Here is a 19,614-nt window from a genome sequence, read left to right as displayed (position 1 = left end):
TTCCAAGAGACGATCTCCCTCTTTTATTTTCTGGTAATTTGGTAATTATCTGTCATTAATTAAAATCCGACTTCAATACTTTGCCTCCCTTTGATAGTTTAAAGTTACATTTTGATGTCATTGCTGGCTTTGATATATGCTGAATATAATTTAGAATAAATATACAGGAATAATAATAATCATAACAATTATAATTTTCTCAAATGTGATTGCTGCATAAACTGGTGTATTTTGCTCTAATTAATCTGCAAAGTTGTAATCGGACAGTGTAATCGGACAGTTGGCTGTAATCGGACAGTTACATGAGCCAATCATTTTAAGTCCTCTCCACTAAATCCATCAATAACAACATCGATTACAGTCAGTATAGTAACCAATACAACAGACTGACTTTGTAACATTGTGAAGGTTAGGTTTACAGTGACTGTTTTGAAAGAAACGTAACAGCCATTGTGTGAGCTATTCCCATATTCTTAATTATGATATTTAAAAATGACTATTAAAAGCTATTTTTCAAATAGTGTGAGATTGTAATGGTTTTGATTAATTGGTAACAGGACATCGGGTCGTCCAATTCAGTCTGTAATCATACTCATGCAGTGCCGTAGCACGGGGAGCCCCCCCGCTCCCCCCCCCCCCAAAAAAAAAACTTTGACTAGCACGTAATAAAAATATTCGAAAGCAGAAAAGTAATAATGTTGGGATACTGTTGGATTCTTTTAGCGTAATTAACACTCTGGTTAACTCTAATTTTTCTTTATAACGTTTTACAACAAATGTCCAGCACATTTTTTCTTCAAATTCTTACAAAGTTTAAAGCAGCGAAACCCGAAAGTGGTATTGGATTTTTGTGTTTGACCGCTGTAAACTGAGCCAATAATCTTGATAGGCACGTTCGGTCAGCGGCCACGTTCCTCCTGCTTGTTTCCAAAACCATTCAACATTCGGTTCGATAAAGCATGAAATTTTATGGCTTCGACAGGGAAAAATCAAGAGGCTTTTAAGCAAAGCACAATCCTCAAATGGGTGAGAGCTGATCGTGAGCCATCGAAGCCATCAAAGAATGAAAACCGTGAAGAACAGGCTCGTTTAGAAGGAAAATCTTAAGCTGGAACATCTGGCCCACAGGCAGCAGGAACTTCAAGAACTTTGAATTCAAGCATAATCCCGACAAGCCAAGAACCTGATTTACTGGCACCAGGTCTGGTATCAGTGTTACAAGGCCCCAATCGACCCAAGAGCTGAACAGCGGCCATGGTTACATTACGACGAGAAAACTGATATTGTGTTTTGTTTGATTCGTATGAAAGCCATCCAAAATAATATGCTTTCCTCGGCAAAGGCTGATCCGAAATTTACGCGGATTGGCTAAGGGAACTGGAAAAATGCAATAGATAAAAAGAATAAGTTTCAAAAACACATGTCATCTGAATCTCACAGGGAAGCAGTAGCCAGATATGTTACAACCTCAGCAAAAAAAGTCGGCGATGTCGGAGAGTTGTTGTCTGACAAGCATGTAAAGGAAAAAGCAATAAACAGAAGAATTCTACTCACGATCCTTTCAAACGTCCGTTATTTAGCTCGACAGGCTCAACCACTTCGAGGAAATTGGGACACCCACAGTGAGGGTGAGATTAACTGAAACTTCTATCGACTGCTGAAACTGCGATCTGAAGAAAACCCAAGAATAATTGGGTGGTTACATCGCAGAACTGAGAAATACACATCCACGATTTTTCAAAACGAGATCCTCGATGTTCTTGCTCTAGATAAGAAACTTAGTAGAGATGCATGAAGAAGTAGAAAAGGGGAACTGCGAATCACAAACAAAAAACAATGAAAATAGGTAGTCTGGAAAGATGGGATTTGGGCAAAATTTGGACTGGGAAATGGGATTTGTAGCCCCCATTCACAACCTTCTTAGTAGTATCCATTACTGGGCGAAAATATATATTAAAAACGTAAAAATCCATACGTTTCGAGGCTGCTGGCTCTTCATCAGTAGTGAAAATGCAAATGAAACTATCTTCTTGCTCTAGGTATGCTGCGGGAAATATCAGAGAATATTCAGAATACTAAGATCTTTACAATAATGGCCGATGAGACAGCTGATGTGTCTGTCAAGGAGCAACTAGTTGTGTGCATTCGTTGTGTTAACGACAAGTTTATTATTCATGAAGACTTCATGGGGATGTTGCCATTGCCGAGAACCACTGGTGATCAGATCGTAGAAACACTAAGGGACGCCCTGCAGCAAATGAATCTCAATATTCAGAATGCTCGTGGTCAATGCTGTGATGGTGCTGCAATAATGGCCGGTGAGAAAACTGGAGTGGCAACAAAGATTAAATCTGTCAATGCAAAGTGTTTGTATACACACTGTTTGGGCCGTGCCTTGAACTTGGCTGTTGTTGATGCCATTAAATCAGTGAAATGTATGAGTGATGCACTTGATACAATCAGAGAAACTGGAAAGGTGGTGAAAAATACACAATTAGATAAAACTAAGGAAAACCGCAAATGAATCTCGCGGAGTTCATGCTCTTTGCCCGACGCGATGGACTGTTTCATGGCGAAACATTAGCATTGGTGCTAAACAACCATGGTGAACTCGATCATGGAGCTTTGGGATTGGTCACTTGAGGTATTGAAAGACACAAAAATGAAATCGAGAATCACTGGTGTGAAAAGTGTAATGACACAGTTTAGTTTTTTCTTTGATTGTTGCTTAGGCGAGAAAATTTTGCGACAAACCGACAACTTGAGCCGTGCTTTGCAGAGTTCTTCAATTTCAGCAGCTCAAGGAAAAATACTGGCTCGGGATGTGGTTAAAACCTTCTTACCAGATCGAAGCGATGAGTCATTTGATCTCTTTTGGCATCGCATCTTACAGAGAAAAGACAAGGAAATCAAGTTTATTGAAGACCCCGTGCCTCCGAGAAAGAGAAAAGCACCGGAAAGATTCGAGCTTGGAAACCAAGAAATTCATCATTTTCCTCAAACCGCCAAGGAACACTACAAACGAGTTTATTTTGAAGCCATTGATTTTGCAACTACCGCCGTCACATCAAGATTTGACCAGAAGGACTTTACAGTGTACACAAACCTCCAGGAGCTCCTTTTGAAGGCTACTACCAAAGAAGTGTATGATGCTGAACTGGCCGAAGTTTTGAAAGTTTATGGTGAAGATTTAGATGCCTACCAACTTGCATTGAAAGCCAGCTGTTACTCCTCCCAAAAGTCGCTGCCTCAATGGGGTTTGACACGTCAAGATTCAACATTGATGACCTAATATCGTTTTTTCAGTCAATTGATGATTCCCACAAATTGCTCCTGTCTGAGATTTGCACACTGGGCAAGTTATTGTTGGTAATGCAGCGATGAATGCCGCAAGTGAGCGGTCATTTTACGCTTTAAAGCGCGTAAAGACTTATCTCCGTTCAACAACTGGAGACGCAAGGTTGAACCATCTCATGATGCTTCACATCCACAGGGACAGGACTGACACGACTGACCTGGTAGCTGCAGCCAACCAGTTTGTTGGCAAACAGGAGAACAGAAAACAGTTGTTCGGGACATTTACCCCAAACGATTTGCCACGACAACTGTCTTTGGTCTCGCATGCAACCCAAACATCCGAATGAAATGAAATGGTTCGTGGGGTCTATGTAATAGGTAAGTAATTTATTTATTACACAACACTGTCAATTTGTATAATAAACCTGTTCAATTAGGAGAGTACAACGTTCATGTAACATGTCCGATCAATGACTTTAGTCAGTTAAACATTGTTGTAAACTGCTCTCAGAAGGCTGGAAAGGCTATTTTACAGAGCCCAGATTTCAAAATCTTCCAAGGGGGGGGGGGGGGGGGGCATGCTCCCGGACACCCCTAGAAGCTCGTGCCTTCGGCGCTCGGTCGGGTGCCCCCAATAGATTTTACCCTGCTACGACACTGTCATGATTAACAATGGGACTCCCGCTTCGCGGTCGTTCAATTTTGTTAATCAGTCGTATGATATCCCTGCCTCTAGGATATTTTCACTTTGCAACATTTTTTTTACAGTTTTATTTATTTGCAATACAAATTACAATTTACCATGACAACTTACACTACCCGCGTATAAAGCGTAGGCTAATCGAGACGGGCAGCTTAACACATGATAATATCATAAGACTATAGTAAGTTTTGATTATTGCATAGAGAGATCTTAACAATAAAAGTTTTTTACATGTTGTTTATTATAGACTTTCCTCTTTCGTTTGCCTTTTACGGCATTAAGCGAAACAGTTTCTCCCTAGATTAAACTCCATGTTTGCCTGAGCATGCGCGTACTCGTCGTTGAATTGCAATTTTCATGATCTGTATATATCTATCTTTATGTCTATGTCTGTCTGTGTGTGTCTGTGTCTGTGTCTGTGTCTGTCTGTGTCTGTCTGTGTGTGTGTCTATGTCTATGTCTGTGTCTGCGTCTATGTCTACTGCTATTTCCATGTCTATTCTGCGTAAGATTGTTGCATGTCTTTACAAAGCTTAGAAATCCTCTGGTCTTGTTTTCATCTCGGTCTTCCTCAGGGAGTATTTCCTTCCCTTCCAATTCTTCCAGTTCACACCAACACCAAAGGGCGAGGGATTTGTCTGATGATACTTGCCATTCAGGTTGGATCGGTGACACGGGGAACTGTACCACCAGGCCCCGTGAAACGTGCTCGCACAGTGTACCTCTCCTTGCTCGTTCGTATGTTGATCATTATCTTGATCTTTAGTGGAAAATGGTTGATCGCCATGATGAGAAAGAGAGTCGCTAGCATTACCTGAATATCAAATTAAGGTCTAGATAGCAGCAGACATGTAAATATTTTAAGGAAAACGACCAATTTTTTAAGTTTGCAGGACATGTTTCGACAGAGCTTCTGTCATCTTCAGTTGAATGAATGATTACAAAGCAAGTTGAATAATAAGTAGGCAGAAATGCTAATTAAGACAAATAGTAACAACAGAACGTGAAAAGGTGTCAGTTAAAAGGATAATTTTAGATTTACATGGTGTAATTGCTGATTGAGGGAAGGTAGTTCTTTTTGAATATGAATAGCCTCCTTTATCTTGAGTTGAAAGCTGGTAGTGGCGTGATCTAAAATATGAAAGCAGTCTATTGAACACAATGAGCGACAACGTTCAGAATTCTGAAGATGTTTGAAGATGTGAGAGGCCCTATCAACGGCTAAGTGCTCACGTACGCGTGTGGAAAAATGTCGGGAGGTTTCGCCGACATAACAGGCATTACAGCCCGCACATGTAAACTTATAAACCACACGTGAACGAAGCCCGTCGGGGATAGGGTCTTTCACACCAAAAAGGTTACCTATCTTGAAGGAAGAAAAAACTAATTTGATGTCTAAATCATTACAATAGCGCTTGATTAAGTGTCGAATCTTCTTCTGAGTGATGACAGAAAAATGGCCTATGTATGGCAGCTTAAAGTAAAACGTGGGCGAGGTGGTAAGGGGGTAGCCCCGGGGACAATGATTGCTATGGGTCCCAGTGATGTAACGGTTAACCACTTTTTCAATTAAATGGGCAGGGAAAAGGTTCTTTTTGAGAATTTCAGTAAGCTTGGTTATATCCTCGTGTAACCCCAACCAAGTGTTGTTGATCTTGTAGGCCCTGTCAACAAGAGTCCTAATGAGACCTACTTTGTATGAGTACGAGGTGAAGCTAAAATAATTAGTTAATAACCCAGTAAAGGTTTTCTTACGGTTTTCTTCCTTCAAGATAGGTAACCTTTTTGGTGTGAAAGACCCTATCTCCGACGGGCTTCGTTCACGTGTGGTTTATAAGTTTACATGTACGGGCTGTAATGCCTGTTATGTCGGCGAAACCTCCCGACATTTTTCCACACGCGTACGTGAGCACTTAGCCGTTGATAGGGCCTCTCACATCTTCAAACATCTTCAGAATTCTGAACGTTGTCGCTCATTGTGTTCAATAGACTGCTTTCATATTTTAGATCACGCCACTACCAGCTTTCAACTCAAGATAAAGGAGGCTATTCATATTCAAAAAGAACTACCTTCCCTCAATCAGCAATTACACCATGTAAATCTAAAATTATCCTTTTAACTGACACCTTTTCACGTTCTGTTGTTACTATTTGTCTTAATTAGCATTTCTGCCTACTTATTATTCAACTTGCTTTGTAATCATTCATTCAACTGAAGATGACAGAAGCTCTGTCGAAACATGTCTTGCAAACTTAAAAAATTGGTCGTTTTCCTTAAAATATATCAAATTAAAAAATGAATAACTGTCATGCGAGACCGAGGTATTCCATATTCCGTTAAATTGTTCAATATTTTTCGAAAATTAGCCTGTTCTAAATGCCCCATATCCCATTATTCATGTTTCCCCTAAATATCTCATATCCCGATTTATTTTTACTAATATCCCATATCCCAGAAACGCCTAATAGGGCCACCATTTGGTTGGTTTACGATACGCCTGGGGTGGGGAGGAGGGGGGTACGTCCGTAAATTTCGGATGTGTCCCAGGGGTCTTCAACTTTGACCCTATTTAAGGATGAAGCAAACGCCACCCTATCACGGGGAAAAACAAAAACCAAGAATAGCGTGAACGGTTCAACTAAATTTCGTTTCATTGGAAATTACAAATAGTTAAGTCTTAACAGATTTGTTTAGCTGGGCTACCCTACAGTAAAGAATCACACCGGGAATACAATGCCAACGGGGGCAAAAATAACACACTATTTAAGGATCGACAACGTTAAAAACCATACCCTATCCCGCGGCATATATGCATAGCTATATAGTCCATATATGGGAGTACCCCTCCCGGGACGATACGATTACATTGTAGAACGTTGGACCGTTGAAAGTTAATCCTTTTGATATTCCCTGACGTCACTTTCGAATTCCTTATAAGGAAAATTTAACAAGTACAATATTTGCGTGTTATACAGTAGATTGTTGTGTTTCCATGGTTTCACTTCAGAGGGCCCGAATTGAATAGTGGGTTACTTACTATTTACATGGGAAAACCGGAAATTCCAGTTGGAAAATCAAATATTTCGCGCCATTCCGTTAGGAAAGCTCCAGAAAATATGGGCTGTGATTTAGGGTGATGCTATTGTTCTGCTCTTTTAAGTCTCTCTAGTTGATGTGGATATACTTTATAGCGATTCCCTCTCCCGCAACGTCGCATTTAATTTTTTAATGTTTAAGCCTGAAATTTCCAACCGGATGGTTTTTGTAAATGGTAAGCACCCCTGGAATACCATTCAAAAAGCAAATTGCTTACTCTGGGTTTTATCGGTGATAGGTATGGACATTTTATTGATAGATTGTGTCTTTTCATGGTCAGTCGTCTTACGACTTTCGTGACATCCTCTCCTATCCCATCCCATCCCGTCCTGGATTGGTTTTTCAGCCCTTATGGTGATTAAACCCCCCTTTCAACCTTGTAAGTCACTCATCACTAACTCTTAGCTTCCGTTTACAACATTTTATGTGCAAAATAACGGTCAAATTTTAGGCTGTTTGAGAGTTGAAGATTAACCTTTGTAACTCTCGGTGAGAGTTGACAAAACTGTTTTTCAACTTCGAAAGTCCTCGCTGTTGCTTTTACCTACAGGATTTCGTATCTACAGCCGTGTACACGAAAAAGGACAAAATTATACGTTTAAAGGCCGAGACAACTGATCTTTTTTAAATTAAGTCACCTGAGTATGAACCGAGTTTCAGCTTGTACTTGTCATTCTCACTCATAACACCAAACTTGTTATACTCGGCATAAGCAGTATTCCCCTCAAAGTCTTCCAAGTCCACACGCAGCATGCTGTTATTATCTGAGGTCAGGCGGTGAACTTTGTCCAGTCCGAGCCAAAATTCACCATTCAGGTCACCAAAACCAACTTTGTAATCGCTCCAGTTAAGGAAAAAATCAACAGAACCGTCCAGTCTCTTCTGGAGCACTGTCCATCCCCCACCGGCTGTTGTTTGTTCACAAAACACATCAAAGGCAGGCAGGTTGTCAGGTTTGATAGTGTACACACCGTCTTTTCTTCCGCCAGATTTATAAATTTCTCCACAGTTTTTGTAAGCTGCCGAAGCTGCGACTTGCTGTTCTGATCATATACAATATCAACCATCAGTGCCCAACCTCAAAAATGTTTTAATGGAAAAATGGCACTTGATACAAAATCAGCCTTCTCTACGGCAAATTTTCAAAGAGCCACCACTAATATCGTATAAAAGAGGTAAATCCCTAAAAGACATACTCGTAAGAGCAAAACTATAAAGGGGTCATATCATGTAAGTTACATGGTACAAAAGTTTCCATTGTTAGAAGTTGTGCAGGCCTGTCACTCCTTGCTAATTCCTACATTAGGTTGCACAGCATTGTAATTACTCTGAATTTGTCTGCTTTCAGGCAATCACAGTGAAGTAATTTCTCCGTCATATAATAAAGTGATGATAGTTGGACTGAGTAGAGTTCAAATCGGTTTTGGCATCGACCCGGCTGTCAATTCTTTGTCTTAGAAACAACGGACGGCGCCTAATGATTCTAATAATGTAGTCAAACGAACCACTTCCCAAGAAGGGTATTTCCTCAGCGAGGTACTATAGGAGAATCTTTGTTGATGTCATTGTTTACATTTTTCTTCATTAACATACGACTTTGTGCAGAGCAGGCATCACGCTAGACACGAATTGACTACAAACATTTAAAGAGCTTGTCACATTTAGTAATTGGTGAAATTCTTGGCTCTTTGGTTGAAATATTCGAGGAGAAATTGGCTTTACAAAACTGCAAAATTTTCTGGGTGGCAAAAGCGCTAATGAGCTTACACATTCTTTGTAAAATTTGGAGTTTCTAAACCCGCGTCGCACACGGAAAGTATTCGATACATCAGGCTCAAATTCCTTGGGACAGTAAATCATACTATGCCCTTTCAATATTCAGAACACTTTCTGTAGCTCCATCAGAAACTGTATCGCTTATGCAATGAGGCAAATATTATAAATAAAGATTATCCTATCCAAGAGATAGCAGACGTTTTACACTGTTATTACAGCTTGCCCAAGTTTTACACGAAAAGAAGAGTCTACCTGAACACGAGCGACCATCTCCGGTAAATCCTTCCTTACAAGTGCAGTTATGTCCGCCAACAGTGTTGGTGCAGTTTGCATTCACGTCACAGTCATGGTTGCCGGTGATACATTCATCGACATCTATAGTGCAAACGATTAAAAAAGAACTTTTCAGTGTTATAAAGAAGATGAAAATGCTGTGATACTCATGGAGAAGTCCAAGAGTTTACTTCTATTTTAAACAGAGACGAAATCAACAAAATCAAAACTCAAGTCATGCTAAAAACAACACAGAGAGGACATGAAAGCTGATCCTCAGTAACCTCCTAAGTCCATGTCACAATAAACCAAAACTGCCTCTCCATTCGCAGTTGGATCCAGCCAGTACTTGCTGCTAATGGTGTCTTTGCCTTCGCTTGCCTTTATTTCCTGACATGAATGCGCTGGGAGCTCCGGAATAGAACCCAGAGGAGCTTGGATCAAAAAAAGGGAGGAAAAAAAAATACAAATTTACCAATTATACTGTGGTTTCTGTTATGATAAATACAGTGTTTCTGTCGATCGAGGCTGAGAGCTGCCCACAGAAATCTTGATTTTAATAAAATATTAAAAACTTGGAAAAAGTCATCATTTCATCGAGATACGCTGATATGGAAAAAAAAATAAGTAACTACTTTCAGGGAGCCATTACCCAGAAAACTTCCAGGGATGAAATTTGCGAAAATTTTGCAAATGGGCACAATTAAACTTTGGCACTAGTTAGAAATTCCTCTTGAAGGAAAAGTCCTTCAAGAGCATTAAAGAGCGTTAAATTTTCGGGAAAACAGCGTTTCATTACTCCGGGTAAAATTTTAGGCATTAATAGAAATCGTAAGCACAGACACTTTTAAAACAATGACGGAAAATGGGAGTTTTATATTCTTCCTTTAACGATAACATTGAACTCCCGGTTGATGTTCGCCTCTCAAACTGGCGTCTGTGTTTAAGCTTTCTTATTTTTTTTCGCACATACCCCGGTTGCTCAAGCGTCTTTTGTAAAACCGTGCCGGATCTGAGCGGAAATGCTCGGGCCTTGCCTCCTTGGTGCGGTTATTTAGTTCGCAGGACTTTTCTCCTAAGACGTAGTTATAGCTTTGACAGGTGATTTCTGTTTCACAGCTGATATCACACTCGTGAAGAGCTCTAACGAAGAACTTTTTCAAGATGAATCCCTGTAAAGCCATCCCATTTATGCTCCGTTCCTCTCTGCATTGCTTGCCAGCAGATACGCGATCCATACAGAAGCCGGCGAAGAGAAAAAAGCAGCGAACGGTCCACAACATTTTCCAGGACTTTTAATTTGTAACTGTGGGGAGATTAACACAAACAAAACTACTAATTTTAGGAAAGACATTCACGAAACTCAAGGCATCGTTCAATTAATAGGCTCCACCAAAAAATCATTGGCTTTTTCTGGCTCGTCTTGGGTACTTGAAAGCCGGAGCTTTTTAAAGTTCTTAGTTGCACTAACCTTTCTGGCTCACGTTTTCTTCTTCTGCGATTTTTTACGGCAACGCAACAGAGAAATTGTCGACTCCGGCGTAATAAAATGGAAAATAGTATCAGACAGTACGAGAATTATAAAGATTTTTTTCCAACACACGTTGTGGATGAGTTAATTTTTGTGATAGCAGAATTAACAACCAATATAAACTTACTGAAAGATAGCGGTTGGGCGAGATACTGTGATGGGGGTCTTACAAAGCTCACCCTGTTAATGAGCATAAGCAGCTTGCACACCAGCTGCAGTAAACTATGACGTTGAAATGTAAGTTTATATGTTATTGGAAAATTGAAGACCTCCGGGCAATGTTAGTAAGAACCACTTAATTTTCCTTTATTCAAATTTGAATTAATAGTGAAAAGCTTTCTTTTTTGTAAAACCAGCCGCAGGATGTCATTAATTTTTGTAATTCTGTTTCTAGTTCTTCCTTTTGTGTTCCCGCTACACCCTGCAGTGATCTCGTAGCCGCGCTGTTTTGGGGAAAATAAATTGATGTTTTTAGAATGGGCGTTTTGTTTATGTTCCTGTCTGCCTGTGAAATAATTTCAGATAATGCTTTCGACATTCACTAGTTGTTATGGTTTATTTGCAACACGCGGTGTTCCCTTTGTGGGAAAATATGTAAAATTAAACCACGAAAACAATATTTAAGGTGGCTGGTTATACTTTGATAGATCAATACTACCAATCTTTATCAAGTGATGTTGATAGTAGTATCACAATAATGCCCAATCATTGGTGAACACATTTTGGTTCTCTTTGTCACATAATAGGCTACCATAGCAGCAGTAAAACCTGTTAAAAAGTTAGGACCTTATTACTCCATCGTCGTCTTTGAAAAACAAAACAAAGCATAAAATTTATTAACTTTATGCTTATACAAAAGCTGATTTTTTTTATAGGTCTGCAAGCGGAGTTTAAAAGTTTATATATAGCGTGTCATTAAGCGCTGCTAAAAGAGGAAGCAAAACTAAAGCCCAAATTAATTGCGGACGTTTTAGAGAGCAGGTGATAAAAAATATGCTGTATATCTCTTTTACTGGTGGCAGATCATTCCATTAGCAGCAATACCGAATTCAAAGTACATATTAATTATTGAAACAAACTTTTGTTTGAATCACCAACATAAAAGTTATTCGAAACGCAGCAAAAATGTGTGTCAGGGAAACTTTTCGGGGTTATAGTCTCCGAGGTAAAGAACAAGTCAATACGCACGGTTGATATCAGTTGAATCCCGCTATTTCTAATCGAACTCTCAGGGGAAACGGAAAATAGTTCTGAATAGCCGATAGTAAATGACTGAAGAGCAAATCCAAGGTAAATGGTTTTAAGTTCGAAATAACGGGAAATTCGAAATAACCGAGTTCAAATTACGGGGTCCAACTTTGTCTGACATGTCAGAGCAGGCGATAATGCAGAGAATTTAACTAGAGTAGATCTAATTATTTGCATGCAAAATCAAGAGATGTGGAAAACCTACTAAAATTAAGAAAAATAGGGTAGGTATAGAGTTAATGGTTCACGCTGGTGGAAAAGTGGAACAGTACACGGCACCGCAGCGGGCTCAGGTGTTTGGAGGATGTAGTTCATGGTGTGAGTGTCGATAGTGCCTTACGATGAAGTGCATTAACTTAGCACTTTATCAGGTTCCTTTAGTAATTCACCAATCGCCGGGGCTGAGACAGTTAAGAGAGTAGAGTGGCTTCCCAGGAAACGCAACACTGGCCAGAGCTAAAACCCCGAATTGTTCGATCCGGACCTGAGACAACCTCACTAGCATTCGGGTTACCGCACCTCCTTTGGAGAATATTCTTGTGATTCTGCACGTTACACATTAAGAAATGTACTTACCAGAGCAACCAAAACATAGTGGGTATATGACTCCAAGCGAAATAGTCAGGATACATACAATAGTTGCGATTTTACACTCGGAAATCTGAAAAGAAGCCATCCTTTTAGATGTTTGTGGCGAGTCGTACGAAAAGTGATTGCTCGTGAGTTTAAGCAAGTCAATATCACTCACTTTGGACAGGAAGGCAAACTTAAACAGGTTGTCATTTGTCACAAACTTAATGACATAGTCATAAATTTTTCACGAGTCCAACATTGTTGAGTCGTGGGTTTGTTTTAATTAATGCATCACACAAGACGAGAGAATCTATGGTAAGAATTTACTTCTCCTCTACAAGCTAATTATCTAGCACAGATATAGCTGATAGTTGGACAAACTCTGAGCTGAGAAATGACTGATGCGTTTTTCCATTGACAGCTGAGGCCTGATACTAGCAAACTTTATTGGTAGTTGAGAAATGGGTTAAAGTTTTTACCTTAGAGTCGAGAAATCGTCGAAAACTGTTTCAACCGAGAATTGAGATTCTGAGCTCCCGGCCCCATGCACTTCCGTCCTATATAAAACATAATGGACCAAAGTAGTTTGGCTTGATTAACGAAAAATAGTCAAAATAGGCGCCTCTATTCTTAGAAACATCTACGCTGCTTTTAAAACTTCAAAGTTTTTTTTTTGACGTCTTTTTACGCACCTGTTTAACGACTCAAACACCCACGAGTTTTAGCCTTTGTTAAATTTGATCAAACTGAGCTTCACCGAAAATGTGACCCTTTATCTTGAATTTCTTTCCAAGCTGACGATATATATAATATAAAAACTTAACCCCGGCCGAGATCTAACGTCATTCAGTTTAGCAGAAAAGGAGTTTTGTCTTGTTTTGTTGATAGAATAAACTGGATGGAAATAATTAGCAAAACTTATCCACCAGATAGTGTCAAGGCAATAAATTGTCATTTGCAAAGCCTTCGACTGCTCTTGAACGGAAAGAGGCAAGCAGAAATACCGATTTCCAAATTGAAATCATTTGCATTAGCGAAGATTCAGTCGATTATTATAGCTCATGGTCTAATGCAGTGCCTAAAGGTGATCTAGCTTAAAAGGAAGGAAGATAGAAGATATATTAAACAACTTTCACCAGTTCAGCTCATTCGTGAGTTTCCGCGGATATTTGAGACACATTTAGTAAATGCCCCATACAAATATGACAACGAGCACTTGTCCAGGACAAGACCAGTTGGTAAATTCTCCCACGTTCCTTTCAGTAATACACCTTTGCCTTCCCCCTTTACTCTCATGTAAGTTTGGAAAATTCTGCCGGGAAAATAGTTTCCCGATCTTCCATGCCAGTTGCGTTTCTCTTGAACTTGATTCAAGGACCTAATATATATTCTTCATTGGAATTCTTCAGCTGTACTTTTTATCGATAAATATTCGTCATTAGTGTGGGTAGAATAGACAGCCGGGAAGAATGCCAAATAGGATTAATATTAAACTGAAAAAAAAAAAAAATCTTTGGGCAAGTTTTCTGAGCAAGAGGTTTTTTCCAGCATCATGTCTGGCAAGAAAACTGTTTTCAATTTTCGCTTTCAATTCGCTCGCGTGGCTCTCTTTGAACTTTTTTGGAAGTTTTTCTTACTTTTTCTTTTCTTAATTGTGCATGCAGGAAGTTTGTTTTGGTAATTGCCCACCATGCCTCTACTCAAAAATATATGATTGCACTTAATGTACTTATCTGTACAGGTTTAGTTTCGTTTCGTTTATTTTATACAACAGATAAGAGGGAAATGATTCCGGTTGGGTGGTCTGATCTAGTGTATCTACATTTTATAATATTTGGAGTTCACTATTTGCAAACATAGAGGCGCGATGGTTAGCGTGGTCGACTCCGGATCGAACGGTCCGGGTTCCAGCCCTGAACGGAGACATTGTGTTGTATTCTCAGGCCAGAACCTTTACTCCCACAGTGCCTAAATAGTTTTAACTCTCCCACTTCTTAAATAGTTTTACCTTTTTCTTTTTGGTTCCCGCCTTCATCCTTAATTATTCTTGTTAATATCTCACTTTGTTATACTATTTATTGCATATTTTTAATTTATTTCTCACTGTACAACTGACGATGGGTGATGTCTCATCCGAAAAATGTATTCTCTTCATTAAAAAATGAACTTCGAAAACATCGTGTGGTTCATCCAAGCAATAATAATGATAATAATAATGATAATGATAAAAATAATGATAATGATAATGATAATGATAATGATAATGATAATGATAATAATAATAATTCACTGTAAGTGTAAATCCCGCCTCTAGATTATTTTCACTTTACAACAGCTTTTATTCAATTATTGGAATTAGAAATTACAAAACACAAGTTACACTACCCGCGTATAGCGTAGGCTAATCGAGGCGGGCACTCGGCTTAACACATGATAATATCATTAAACTATTAAGTTTTATTATTGCATAGAGAGATCTTAACAATAACGGTTTTTTCACATGTTGTTTATTATAAACTTTCCTTGTTTCATCTGTCTTTTACGGCATTAACCGAAACAGTTTCTGCTTAGATTAAGAGTAATGTTTACCTGAGCATGCGCCTACCCCTCGTTGAATTGCAATTTCCATGACCTCCAACGAAGCGATGTCAGGTTACGTCTAACGTAATTTCGTTATTCGCTTTTATTTTAACAATTTATTTACATTTTTTATATCGTTATGCTTTTTTAGATATTTTATAGTAGTTATATAATCTTACAAATGAATATATGAAAGATCATATATTTGAACTGCGGAGAAAGATATTAAGATATAATTGATCATCGCCGTTATACACACATTTTAGGCATTCAGGCCTGAACGGGATTCGAACCCATGACCTCTGCGATACCGGTACAGTGCTCTACCAACTGAGCTATCAAGCCAACTGGGAGCTGGTCACATTGTCAGTTCGTAATATACCCGTAGATGATGAAGAATACAGGTGAATATATGAAAGATCATAAATTTGAACTACGGAGAAAGATATGAAGTATGATCGATCATCGCATTTATAGACACAACTTAGCTGTTGTGAAATTAAAGCTTGAATTCAGGCCTGAACGGGGATTTTTTTTCACAGCTGCTGAAGCTGTGTGTATAACTGCGATGATTAATCATATTTTTAAATACAATCTTAGTTAGTTAAGTTTAATCTTTATTCCCAAATGTACATTTTTACTTTGTTATTTTGTTTTCTTGGCGCACCTGTAAACTAGCTGGAAGCACCATTTCCATATCTAAGGGTGCGACCAACTAAGCTATAAACTGCTTCTTTGTCTAAGTCTATGTCTATTTGTCTCTCTTTACAAAGTTTCGAAATCCGCTGGTCTTGTTTTCATCTCGGTCCTCTTCAAGGAGTATTCATGTCCCTTCCAGTCCTTCCAGTTCACACCAACACCAAAGGGCGAGGGATTTGTGTGATGATACTTGTCATTTAGGTTGGAGAGGTAACAACCTCTGTACCACCAGGCTCCGTGAAACCTCGTGGGACAGCCATGGCCATCATTACCTTGATCTCGAATTGAAAATGGTTTACCTTCATAATAAGAGAGAGAGTCACCAGCAGTTCCTGCAGCTGATCGGATGAAAAAATGATTAACTATTGTAAGTAAGACAAAGTTAATAATGAAAATAAATTGTCCGAGTGAACGTGTTTACTTATGTGTGTTCGTGGAAATGGTGATAACACATTGTTCTATAAAGCTATGACGATCATGTCGCCCTAAAGAGAAAAATGACTAGACACATTCTTTCATCACGAGAAACGAAGCAATAAATATAAATGTAAATGTAATGTAAAGCTCACTGTAGACCGTCGTGTAAAAAAAGGAACAAATGAGTGAAAAAAATTCAATGTGAGTGTCTCATTTTGAAAATTGGAGAACGAGAGATGAGCTGAAGGTTTTCATTGGTCTGGAAGGTGTTATTTAACTCCCTCTCAAACTTTCAGCAGTCCTAGCTGTTGTTTTGACCCACCAGATTTTGTTGCGTTTCGATGTGTTTTTAACTCATGATCGATGAATTTACAAATTGTTGCTACAATCAGCACTGAAAGGGACAGGAAACGACGCGAATCACCTGAGTATGAACCGAGGTTCAGCTTGTACTTGTTATTCTCATTCATAACACTGAACATGTTATACTCAGCATAAGCTGTATTCCCTTCAAAGTCTTCTAAGTCCACACGCAGCATGCTGTTATTATCTGAGGTCAGGCGGCGAATGTTTTCCAGTCTGAGCCAGAATTCACCATTCGGATCACCAAAACCAACTTTGTAATCGCTCCAGTTAAGGAAAAATTCAACAGAACCGTCCAGTCTCTTCTGCAATACTGTCCATCCCCCACCGGCTCTTGTTTGGTCACAAAACACATCAAAGGCAGGAAAATCGGCGTCAGGTTTGATGGTGTGCACACCGCCTTTTCTTTGACTAGATTTGTAGATTTCACCACAGTTATAAGCTGCAAGAGAAAAGAAATGATGAGAATTGCAATCTGGAGCGAGTTTGTTCCTGGAAGAAATTTGTTCATTTGCAGAGTCCCCTTAGGCGCAGTTTATGGCGAGGAAAAACGTCACATAAATATGGCGATACGAACCGTTACTTTTGTGTAGCATCCATATGCAACTACGATTTCCATTACGAGTGATACGAGCTTTCGTACGACTATTCATTTGTCATATGACTAAATAAAACACGAGGGTACCTGCATTAAGTTGCATAGCACTGTAATCACATAAATTTATCTGCTTTCAGCCAATGACAGTGAGGTTATTTCTCCGTCATATAATAAAGTGACGATAAATGGACTGAAGATAATCTATATTCCAGGAGAAATTGGCTTTCAAAAATTGCAAAATTTTCTGTGTGGCAAAAGTGATACTGAGCTCGTACATTCTTTGTAAAATTTGGAGTTTTTAAACCCGCGTCGCATACGGAAAGTATTCAATACTTCGGGCTCCAATTCCTTGGGACAGTAAATCATGCTATGCCCTTTCAGTATTCAGAAAAAATATTTTTGTAGCTCCATCAGAAACTGTATCGCTTATGCAATGAGGCAAATATTATACATAAAGATTATTCTATACAAGAGATAGCAGACGTTTTACACTGTTATTACAACTTGCTCAAGTTTTACACGAAAAGAAGAGTCTACCTGAACATGAGCGACCATCTCCAGTAAATCCTTCCTTACAAGTACAGTTATGTCCGCCAACAGTGTTGGTGCAGTTTGCATTCACGTCACAGTCATGGTTGCCGGTGATACATTCATCAACATCTTCATTGCAAACGATTAAGAAAGAACTGTACTTGTTAACTTTTGTTATAAAGTAGATGAAAGTGCTGATATTCAAAGAAAAGTTCACGAGCTTACTTCTATTTTAAATAGAGAAGAAATCAACAAAATCAAAACCCAAGTCATACTAAAACCAACACAGAAATGACATGAAAGATGATTGTCAGTAACCCTCTAGGTCCATGTCACAATAAACAAAAATTGCCGTTCGATTCGCAGTTGGATCCAGCCAGTACTTACTGCTAATGGTGTCTTTGCCTTCGCTTGCCTTTATTTCCTGACATGAATGCGCTGGGAGCTCCGAAATGGAACCCAGAGGAACTTGGATCAAAAAAGAGAGAGAGAGAGAGAGAAAAAAAAATTACAAAGTTACCAATTATATTGTGGTTTCTATTGTGATAAATACAGTGTTTCTGTCGATGGAGGCTGATAGCTGTCCACAGAAATCTTGATTTTAATAAAATAATAAAAACGGGGGAAAAGTTCATGATATCCGCGAGATACGCCGATATCGAAATAAAATAAATAACTACTTTCAGGGAACCGTAACCCAGAAAACTCCCAGGGATGAAATTTGCGAAAATGTCGCAAATAGGGCCAATTAAAATTCGGCACTAGTTAGAGATTCTTCTCGAAGGAAAAAGCCCTTCAGGAGCATTTACGAGCATTAAATTTTCGGGAAAACAACGTTTCATTACTTCGGGGAAATTTTAGGCATTAATAGAAATCGTAAGCACAGACACTTTTAAAACAACGACGGAAACTGGAAGTTTTATATTCTTCCTTTGGCGATAGCATTGGAGTTCTGGTTGATGTCCACCTCTCAAGAACGTCTGTGTTTAAGCTTCCTTAATTTTTTCGCACATACTCCGGTTGCTCAAGCGCCGTTTGTAAAACCGTGCCGGGTCTGAGCGGAAATGTTTGGGTCTTGACTCCTTGGTGCGGCTATTCAGTTCGCACGACTTTTCTCCTAAGACGTAGTTATATCTTTGACAGGTGATTTCTGTTTCACAGCTGATATCGCACTCGTGAAGAGCTCTTACGAAGAACTTTTTCGCGATGAACCCTTGTAGAGCCATTCCATTTATGCTCCGTTTCTTTCTGCATTGCTTGCCAGCAGATACGCGACCCATAAAGAAGCCGGCGAAGAGAAAAAAGCTGCGAACAGTCCACAGCATTTTCCAGGACTTTTAATTTGTAACTGGTGAGAGATTTAAAGAAATGTAAAACTACTAATTTTAGCAAAGACATTCACGAACCTTAAGGCATCGTTCAAGTAATAGGCTCCACCAAAAAATCATTAGCTTTATCTGGCTTGTCTTGGGTACTTGAAAGTCGGCGTTTTTTAAAGTTCTTTTTCGCACTATAACCTTTCTGGCTCACGTTTTCTTCTTCCTCGAGTTTTTACGGCACCGCGACAGAGAAATTGTCGACTCCTGCGTAATAAAATGGAAAATACTATTATACAACACGAGAATTATAAAGACAGATGAGTTAATTTTCGTAAATAGCAGAGTTAACAGCTAACATAAACTTACCGAAAGAGAGCAGTTGAGCGAGCTACTGTAATGGAGTCTTGAAAAGCCTGTTAATGAGCATAAGCAGCTTGCACACCGGCTGCAGTAAACTATTATGTTGAAACTTTAGCTTTATATTTTATTGGAAAACTAAAGACTTCCGGGCAATGTTTGTAAGAACTACTTTAGTTTCCTTTATTTGAATTTGAATTAATAGTGAAACTTCGTTTTTTGTGAAACGAGCCGCGGATGTCAATAATGTTT

General features: G+C 39.1%; 2 protein-coding genes, 1 long non-coding RNA gene and 2 pseudogenes across 6 annotated transcripts in view; 2 read left to right on the top strand and 3 right to left on the bottom strand.

Annotated features, from left to right (window-relative positions):
- LOC149106894 (uncharacterized) overlaps positions 1 to 12,560 on the bottom strand; it is an 18,786-nt pseudogene extending 6,226 nt beyond the window's left edge. The window contains exon 1 of the transcript XR_016209981.1: positions 12,502 to 12,560. The product of XR_016209981.1 is annotated as an uncharacterized LOC149106894 (transcript). The remainder of the gene's footprint in view (positions 1 to 12,501) is intronic.
- LOC149106895 (zinc finger MYM-type protein 1-like) lies at positions 2,258 to 3,644 on the top strand (annotated as a pseudogene).
- Positions 4,187 to 12,632, bottom strand: LOC149106893 (microfibril-associated glycoprotein 4-like). Of its 3 annotated transcripts, none has more exons than XM_089298627.1 (6): positions 12,502 to 12,632; positions 10,120 to 10,452; positions 9,431 to 9,580; positions 9,126 to 9,248; positions 7,736 to 8,140; positions 4,187 to 4,814 (listed from the first exon to the last, which is right to left on the bottom strand). In XM_089298627.1, the coding sequence occupies exons 2-6, from the start codon at positions 10,427 to 10,429 to the stop codon at positions 4,534 to 4,536; spliced, it is 1,269 nt and encodes a 422-aa protein (XP_089154753.1). In that variant the 5' UTR covers positions 10,430 to 10,452; positions 12,502 to 12,632; the 3' UTR covers positions 4,187 to 4,533. The 3 variants fall into 3 exon arrangements, with proteins under 3 accessions (XP_089154753.1, XP_089154755.1, XP_089154754.1); XM_089298629.1 differs by lacking the exon at positions 12,502 to 12,632 and adding an exon at positions 10,805 to 11,451; XM_089298628.1 differs by lacking the exon at positions 12,502 to 12,632 and adding an exon at positions 10,618 to 10,795.
- A 177-nt stretch (positions 12,633 to 12,809) lies between these two features.
- LOC149106892 (uncharacterized) lies at positions 12,810 to 16,376 on the top strand. Its single transcript, XR_016209982.1, has 2 exons — positions 12,810 to 15,482; positions 15,852 to 16,376. It is a non-coding gene; the product is annotated as an uncharacterized LOC149106892 (long non-coding RNA).
- On the bottom strand, positions 15,701 to 19,011 carry LOC149106891 (microfibril-associated glycoprotein 4-like). Its single transcript, XM_089298630.1, has 5 exons — positions 18,702 to 19,011; positions 18,005 to 18,154; positions 17,693 to 17,815; positions 16,619 to 16,999; positions 15,701 to 16,109 (listed from the first exon to the last, which is right to left on the bottom strand). Exons 1-5 carry the CDS (start codon positions 19,009 to 19,011, stop codon positions 15,844 to 15,846), a joined length of 1,230 nt encoding a protein of 409 aa, XP_089154756.1. The 3' UTR covers positions 15,701 to 15,843.
- Between the last annotated feature and the right edge of the window lie 603 nt (positions 19,012 to 19,614).

Source organism: Orbicella faveolata, unplaced genomic scaffold (assembly GCF_042242905.1).
Source record: "Orbicella faveolata isolate gen_17 unplaced genomic scaffold, um_ofav_v1 contig_3, whole genome shotgun sequence".
Lineage (NCBI taxonomy): Eukaryota > Metazoa > Cnidaria > Anthozoa > Scleractinia > Merulinidae > Orbicella > Orbicella faveolata.
Note: the sequence above shows the minus strand (reverse complement) of the source record. Positions and strands in the feature narration are given on the sequence as shown.

Coding starts and splice junctions, on each gene's coding strand:
- LOC149106893 (XM_089298627.1), bottom strand. CDS start 10,429: ATGTTGTGGACCGTTCGCTGCTTTTTTCTCTTCGCCGGCTTCTGTATG. Junction 8,141..9,125: donor AGATGGTCGCTCGTGTTCAG/GTAGACTCTTCT, acceptor GTATATGATCAG/AACAGCAAGTCGCAGCTTCG. Junction 4,815..7,735: donor GAAACTCGGTTCATACTCAG/GTGACTTAATTT, acceptor TTTGATATTCAG/GTAATGCTAGCGACTCTCTT.
- LOC149106891 (XM_089298630.1), bottom strand. CDS start 19,011: ATGCTGTGGACTGTTCGCAGCTTTTTTCTCTTCGCCGGCTTCTTTATG. Junction 18,155..18,701: donor ACGGCGCTTGAGCAACCGGA/GTATGTGCGAAA, acceptor TTTTGATCCAAG/TTCCTCTGGGTTCCATTTCG. Junction 17,816..18,004: donor TTGTGACATGGACCTAGAGG/GTTACTGACAAT, acceptor TTTGCAATGAAG/ATGTTGATGAATGTATCACC.